This window comes from Eleutherodactylus coqui, chromosome 11, assembly GCF_035609145.1.
Source record: "Eleutherodactylus coqui strain aEleCoq1 chromosome 11, aEleCoq1.hap1, whole genome shotgun sequence".
Lineage (NCBI taxonomy): Eukaryota > Metazoa > Chordata > Amphibia > Anura > Eleutherodactylidae > Eleutherodactylus > Eleutherodactylus coqui.
In genome coordinates this window covers 60141155-60148971 of record NC_089847.1, presented here as the reverse complement: position 1 = coordinate 60148971, position 7817 = coordinate 60141155, and the positions used below count along the sequence as shown (strand labels likewise).

Genomic DNA, 7817 nt, shown 5'->3' with positions numbered 1-7817 from the left:
CGCTGCAGGGAAGATCTCCTCAAATCCAGTACATAGACAGAGAACAACTCCGGTACACAGAGACAAAGACGAGTTGTGCAACGCAGGGGACTAAGTAACCGAGCCGATGTATACACAACCTTTGTTACAGAGGAGCAAACGAGGATGCTCCCTACACAACCGGGAGGTGACAGCTCTGCTGTAGACGGGGTGGGGGGCTCTTAGAAGAGCCTTTGGGGTGATCGTGCACGGCGGGCCACGGAACAGATTACTTGGCGCTGGTGTACTTGGTGACGGCCTTGGTGCCCTCGGACACGGCGTGCTTGGCCAGCTCTCCAGGCAGAAGCAGGCGCACGGCGGTCTGAATCTCCCGGGAAGTGATGGTGGAGCGCTTGTTGTAGTGAGCCAGGCGGGAGGCTTCCCCTGCGATGCGCTCGAAGATGTCGTTGACGAAGGAGTTCATGATGCCCATGGCCTTGGAGGAGATGCCGGTGTCGGGGTGGACCTGCTTCAGCACCTTGTACACGTAGATGGCATAGCTCTCCTTCCTGGTCTTCCTACGCTTCTTGCCGTCCTTCTTCTGAGTCTTGGTCACGGCTTTCTTGGAGCCCTTCTTGGGCGCTGGAGCAGACTTGGCGGGATCAGGCATAATAACGTAGAGATACTTTCCCAACTGGTGAGAACAGTGTTCCTGCACCTCCCAGCGCTGCGGTATTTATAGCGGGGCCATGCAAATGAGTACCGCCGTCTGCTTGCTGTTCTACTGGAGCAGCAAAACATGTGACCCCTGTGAGCGTCTTAGCAACGCCCAGTGCCGCTCATTGGTTCTTCCTCAAGTCTGGCCTCTATTGCGTGGATTGAAATCTACCCAATTAGAAGAGAGGAGGGCGGAGCAGCAGGTTATAAAAATCAACAGAAGGGCTCTTCTCCTTATCACTACTTCCGAAGTGTTTTTTTTCCCTTGTTCTGCTTTCCTGTGCTAGAAGATGTCTGGACGCGGCAAACAAGGAGGCAAAGTCCGTGCTAAGGCCAAGACTCGCTCATCCCGGGCAGGGCTGCAGTTCCCTGTCGGCCGTGTGCACAGGCTTCTCCGCAAGGGCAACTACGCTGAGAGGGTGGGCGCCGGCGCTCCGGTCTATCTGGCAGCAGTGCTAGAGTATCTGACCGCTGAGATCCTGGAATTGGCTGGCAATGCCGCCCGGGACAACAAGAAGACCCGCATCATCCCCCGTCACCTCCAGCTGGCTGTGCGCAACGACGAGGAGCTGAACAAGCTGCTCGGTGGGGTGACCATCGCCCAGGGAGGCGTCCTGCCCAACATCCAGGCCGTGCTGCTGCCCAAGAAGACCGAGAGCAGCAAGACGAGCAAGAGCAAGTGATCGCGCCGATCCCTCCATAGAACCAAAGGCTCTTCTAAGAGCCACCCACATGCTCCTTACAACAGAGCTGCGCCGCTTCTATGCTGTGATACTCGGTCGCCGGTACGCCGGGAAACTCTATCAATATATTGGACTTTCCACAAGGAGGCAGAGATTGGGGCGGATGCCAATTTGGCCATCCCTGTCACCGGCAGAAGCGGACAATCGTCCTGCTCTAGGTGACCTCATGTCCAGAGGACGGGCGGCTGTAGGACTCGCTCACCAGTCCTTGCGATAACGGGTTAACAGAGTCCTCTGTTAGGTCACGTATATACAAGAATCGGAACGCTTCAGTTGTGTTTCGGATAGAACACCCAGCTTTCTCAGGGTCCTGCGTGGGCTGTATGCTTACAAAGCGTTGCAGCCGCATCATCCAGCCCTCTCAGAGCTCTGCACGGTCGCCCCCTTAGAAGTGCGCTCATCATGTCACTCCACAGCCATGCCCTTTTTTATGGAGGTGGAGCTATATCACCCAGCTTTCCCAGAGCCCTGCACGGCTCAGGCTGGTTTTGGATTATAGTAAACCTACAGGGATTAGACGTCCTCTTGCGTTACGGGTGGAGCAGGTAGAGGATTCCACCGCCCGTCGTAGGGCTGGGATTAGGGGGTGTATCTGAGGGTTCTTTACCTCCAGCCCCGAGCGCCTCTATATCAGACGGCCTGGTCACTGATTACACGTGTTACATGGATGGATGGATGGAGGACAGGAAGAGCGGGAGACGCGATCAACTGAGCGGGAAGTTCAAAATCTCCAGGGATCAGCCAATGAGCAGGAAGAATCTGACTATAGCCCCGCCCATAGGCGGCACTAAAACCACCCGACCTCCAACGGCAGGTCTGTTAACCCTTCACCGCACTCATTAATTCAGGCCCAGCTCCTCGCGTATTATAAACATAACCTGCCTGCCCTAAATAGGTTAAGGGGTTTAAAAGCGTGCCGTGACCGCAGCCTGAAGCGCACCCTGACGGGGAGGCTGCTACACCCCCGCTGTATCATGTCAGAGCGCATAGACCATTACCGCTGCTGACGACCCCACAAGGAGTTGGATTGCAGCCTTTCCTTGGAAGAGGTGGGCGGCTCTGAGAAGAGCCTTTGTGGTATGGTGAAAGAGCAGAATTATTAACCTCCGAAGCCGTAGAGAGTGCGGCCCTGGCGCTTGAGCGCGTACACCACGTCCATAGCGGTGACGGTCTTCCTCTTGGCGTGCTCGGTGTAGGTGACGGCGTCGCGGATCACGTTCTCCAGGAAGACTTTCAGGACGCCGCGAGTCTCTTCATAGATGAGGCCGGAGATACGCTTGACGCCTCCCCTGCGAGCTAGACGGCGGATGGCAGGCTTGGTGATGCCCTGGATGTTATCACGGAGCACCTTCCTGTGCCGCTTGGCGCCGCCCTTCCCAAGACCTTTCCCTCCTTTACCGCGACCAGACATCTTCTACGTTGTAAGCAGAAAGCGATAGCTGCTCAGCGCAGAGCCCTACTCTATATAGACAGGGAGCGGACCAGAGAGGGAACTACTGATCAGGGCCGTCATTGCGGGGCGTTTCTTTTAGTTGTCTAGCGTAAAGGCCCATCCCCTCTCCCTGCTGATTGGCTGAATACAAGAGCCCTTGCCATCTTGTGCAGCCGATTGGTCTGTCAGCTCCTGAAGCAGTGGGAGAGAAGACGGAGTGAAGGAGACAAGGGCCATGCAGCAGAGAGCCGCTGGAGCGTGAATCCCTCCTGTAAAGCGAGCAGTGCAGCTGCTGCCACAAACACGTGGGGGCGAGGGGAGAGCGCGCAGGGAGGCTTCGGTGAAGGGGAGTACTAGAGCTCTGCTGCATCAGCGCTCCCCTGCCGGAGCAGAGAGACACTCAGGAGCCACAACAGACAGCTATGGGCGGCAGGAACATCAGGGCACCGTGTATAACAAGGAGGCCCCATAACCTGTGACAGTCCCCGGAACAGGGCATACAGTGGCACTTCTACTGCTACCCCAAGAAGCGCCAGGATTACTCCTCCTCTGCTGTGGCCACCATGCTGTGCAACACTCTGCAGATTCTCAAGACCCGGAGTCCCTCATTACAGTCATCAATGAAGTGCAAACCGAACGACTTCCCTGTGTGACTGCTGCCAGACACTGCTGTATACTCCTTATGTCTTAGGGGCCTTTACAGGTCTACTTAAGGAGCTTTAAGCAATTTGCAAAATCCCCTACAAAGGCAGGAAATGCAGAAGTGGTTCTGCTATGGGACCCACTAGACAGAACTCTCCCAGTGATACACTAAAGATGTTTGCGAGGGGGGGAACCCCCCGACACGGAGCCTACGACATCATCTGCATCAGGAGACGTGGCCTCTGCACCAACCGCCTGTTTGAGTTCGCTTGCTGGGTTGGTTCAGACTTTGCAATGACTGTCCGATCGGCTCTTATCAGCGATGCAGACAGCTACTGCTGCCCTTACGGGTAAAATCCACGAGATCCGAATGGATGTGAGCCTGTTGAGACAAGCCACCCAGAATCTAAGAGACCGACCGGGTCACTAGTACAGAGGACAGGATCTCTGTGCTGGATGATACCGTATCCCCGACGGCAGCTACTGTGCGAGAGCTTACGCCAAAAGCAGAAATCTGGAAACAAAAGGCGGGCGGCTTGGAAAATGGTTCACGGCGGTATAATCTGTGTTGTGGGCCTGCCAGAACGCACTGAGGGGCAGAGACCGCAGGGGATCATGGAACAGTGACTACCTGAATGCTTCCCTGTCACACAGGTCTTTGTGGTGGAGCGCGCACACCGAGTACCCATGAAACCACCTATACCAGGCGGGCGCTCCTCCTAGACCCCTGTTGGCAAAGCTGCTCAACTCCTGGGATAGAGAGGTGATCCTACAAGCTGCCAGAACAGGAGGCCCTCTTAGATGCAACAATGCTGCAAAATCCATCTTCCCGGACTTCTCGGCAGATCTACAAAAGCAGAGAGCACCCTTCTTTGGGATCAAAAGGCAACTCTGAGATCTCCAGCTGCCATACTCCATGGCATATCCTGTGCGACTGCGAGTGGTGGATGGTGACCACACACGTTTCTTCTTCTCTCCGTCTAAGGCTGAGGAATGGCTGTCTAACAGGCATCAACCAGAGTGACTGAAATGTACACTTATCTAAGGAAAAGACTCGGGTATACTAATAGATCATAGACTGAACATGAGTCAACAATGTGATGCAGCAGCCAAAAAGGCAAACACAATTCTGGGATGTATTAAGAAAAGCATAGAGTCTAGATCACGTGAGGTCATTATCCCCTCTACTCTTCCTTAGTCAGACCTCATCTGGAATACTGGGTCCAGTTCTGGGCACCCCACTTTAAAAAAAAAAAAAAGCCACCGACAAACTGCAGCAAGTTCAGAGAAGAGCTAACAAGATGGTGAGCGGTCTGCAAATCATGTCCTATGAGGAACGGTTAAAGGATCAGGGAATGTTTAGCAGAAGAGAAGGCTGAGAGGAGACTTAATAGTGGTCTACAAGTATCTGAAGGGCTGTCACAGTGCAGAGGGATCAGCCCTATTGTCATCTGTACAAGGAAAGACTAGAAGCAATGGGATGAAACTGAGAGGGAGGAGACACAGATAAGATATTAGACAGTGAGGGGGATCCATGAGTGGAACAGGCTGCCACGGGAGGTGGGCGAGTAATCCTTCAATGGAAGTCTTCAGAGGCCGGACAGACATCTATGCGGGATGTTTTAGTGATCCTGCACTGAGCGGGGGGTTGGATCCGATGACCCTGGGGGTCCTTCTAACTCTACCATTCTATGAATCTATAACTACCTTCTTCTTTCAGGCAGAGAGCCTATTATCTGCTGAGTGGGCCCGCTTCCAAATTACCCTGCTTCGCCTCAGAGGCTCTATGCTTAGAATATTTAATGTGCATTCAACTTCAGGTTAGCAGGCCCAGGATATATATGTGCATGTAAATGATAGGAGCCTGGAGGCATAGAGATAAAAGCTTTCCTCTATGTATTCAGTATGTGCCCCTTATAACAAGAAAAATACAAACGTCTCAGGACGTACCGCCTAGGATCGAGCGGTATGGATGAGAGACTGCTTTCTTCATGCAGAAAAGAGGACACAGCAAGAAGTATAAGACAGGAGCTAACATAACCTGCTGCATAGGTGAGATCATTACCATTGCCAGGATACATATGGTTGCCCATGGATCGCCGTGTTCCTGACTGCTGCGGGTGTGACACCCCAATGGTTCACAAGCACTACGCTCAGCACCGGCGCAGGGTGATGTTCACAACTACTCTAGTAGATAGATATGCACCAAAGAGCAGTGTGCACCACAACTGAAATGCATAACCCTGATGAAAAGCCTGTGCGACACCAGGGTACCACACTCAGCACGGCGACAGGGAACGCATGCGTTGTAGGAACGAGCCGCACACCATGCTATGCTGAATGGTAGCACCGCTACAGGGAGGATGAAGCCTGGCCCTAACCTAGTAAGGGAGCTGAAGGGGCCCCGCCTTAAAGAAGAGTAGTAGCCTTGATAGAGACGACCCCACGGTCTTCCTCCTGGGTCCTGTCTGTCCCTGAAAGGACCCCTGGAGAGATGAACCGAACAGCAAAGCAACACAGAAATGAAAAACAGAAATGCAACTGAAACAGAACCCACAGCTACTCCTCTGCAAGTAGAAATACACCCAGCACAGAAGAGCTCCAAACTCCAGGGACTCCACTATGGAACAGAATAAGCAGCACTGAGCAAAGGGAGGTGTGAGAATATATAGCCACTATGCACATGGGAACTGGCAGAGTGAATGGAAAACCACACAACATCACCCTACTCCCAGGCATGAATAATCTAGCATGCATCAAAGACAGGCAGCACCAGCAGTCTCTGCACATGGTGCATTAACCCCTGTCCTCCATAACAAGGCAACAGGTCTTGACCTGCGTCCAGACCACCATGCCACAACAGCGTCAAGGTACAATAGTACCCTTCACTCCTAACCGTTGAAGAGGATGGACTCCAACTACACCTCAATCACCCGCATTTATAGAAGGCAGACATCTTGTGACGGTACATGTATTGGTACTTTTGCAGACATATCCCAGCCACTTTCAGACATTAGCCCCTTACATGCTGCAGCTGTGCAATGCATACAACAGAGTACTAGACCCTTAGCACGGCGCATCCACATAAAATACATGACATGCATGACTACCCGGGCACTACCCCCCCCCCTCCCCTCAATAAGAAAGGGTCTTATTAAAATGATTGTCCTTCCCCAGTAGCTATACTGGCTACAACAAGCAGACATGTTTCAATAAAGGCCCATTTAGCTAGCTGAAAGACAATGATGAGCCTTATCCATGCTGCATTCTCAGCGGGATACCGCTGATACTATTGTTTTAGCTGGTATCCCGCTTGGGGAACACAGCCGGAATATGAAGAAGACAAGCGCTCCAGCTGTGTTCTGCATACCCCGCTAGGAGCGCTTAGCGGGATATCAGCTGAGCGCTCCGAGAAGACAGCAGCTCTATGGAGAAGATAGCGGTCCCGCTTGTCTTCTGCATACAGCGTGAGCCTTCATTTACACGCTTATGCAAAGCGAACGCTCAAAACTGTCCCATGAACTGCCGTGTGCGTGGATTTTGAGTGATAATCGTTGTGTCTAAATGGGCCTTTAGAATTGACTTCATTAAACACTGGGAGATACTTAAAAGTGATATTTGCCTAATAGATACTGTTAGCGCAATTTTCGCTATTTCGATATACTGTGTGTTTCCAAATTAAGATAATATGTGCAGGCCTGGAGAGCCTTTCAAAGATCACACGTCTACATCATGTGCCCCCGAAGAAAACTCTCACTTTATTAAGCGCGCGTAAAACTTAAATAAGTTTAACACAGGAAATGAAGTAATTTAGGAATACAGTTACAGTATTTAGCGATCCGATTGGTCATTCTCAGAGGGAGGTATTTGTGAGGTAGCTTGTGATGTCATCCATCTGGGAGGAACTTCAGTGAGCACGCTCAGTTCATTCTGGAATTTAGCTTCATGAGAGAAACATCCTGTTTCTCCTCTCAGTTTGTCAAGGACAAAGACATTCCTATGCCATGTGCTTTCAATTGGACCCCCCCCCCCCACCATCTGAAGTAGCCCGTTTCTTTGATCAAAGGTTCAGAATCAACAACTCAATTCCCTAGACAATGCTGATGGTATCACAGGATTAACAAGACTCAACAGATTCATGGCCATACAATGTATATGGACAGAGCTCAAACAAACCTATACAGATGGAATTGTAGTAAAAGCAGGTAGCATTGTTCTGTATAAGTAAGACCAATATACATGTTAGACCTCTATCTTATACAAAGAACTAACAAGTCACATACACATTTCACAGTTACATCAAAGCTTCCTACACCAAACAGGTT

General features: G+C 51.6%; 3 protein-coding genes across 3 annotated transcripts; 1 reads left to right on the top strand and 2 right to left on the bottom strand.

Moving 5' to 3' along the window:
• Positions 1–220: 220 nt before the first annotated feature.
• LOC136582598 (histone H2B 1.1) lies at positions 221–628 on the bottom strand. The gene has a single exon (XM_066583763.1). The coding sequence runs from the start codon at positions 626–628 to the stop codon at positions 248–250; it is 381 nt and encodes a 126-aa protein (XP_066439860.1). The 3' UTR covers positions 221–247.
• A 337-nt stretch (positions 629–965) lies between these two features.
• On the top strand, positions 966–1406 carry LOC136582597 (histone H2A type 1). Its single transcript, XM_066583762.1, has one exon. It carries the CDS (start codon positions 966–968, stop codon positions 1356–1358), a length of 393 nt encoding a protein of 130 aa, XP_066439859.1. The 3' UTR covers positions 1359–1406.
• A 1100-nt stretch (positions 1407–2506) lies between these two features.
• LOC136582595 (histone H4) lies at positions 2507–2829 on the bottom strand. Its single transcript, XM_066583761.1, has one exon. The coding sequence runs from the start codon at positions 2827–2829 to the stop codon at positions 2518–2520; it is 312 nt and encodes a 103-aa protein (XP_066439858.1). The 3' UTR covers positions 2507–2517.
• Between the last annotated feature and the right edge of the window lie 4988 nt (positions 2830–7817).

What these genes read in the sequence shown, in the direction of transcription:
- LOC136582598 (XM_066583763.1), bottom strand. Translation starts at nt 628, where the DNA reads ATGCCTGATCCCGCCAAGTCTGCTCCAGCGCCCAAGAAGGGCTCCAAG.
- LOC136582597 (XM_066583762.1), top strand. Translation starts at nt 966, where the DNA reads ATGTCTGGACGCGGCAAACAAGGAGGCAAAGTCCGTGCTAAGGCCAAG.
- LOC136582595 (XM_066583761.1), bottom strand. Translation starts at nt 2,829, where the DNA reads ATGTCTGGTCGCGGTAAAGGAGGGAAAGGTCTTGGGAAGGGCGGCGCC.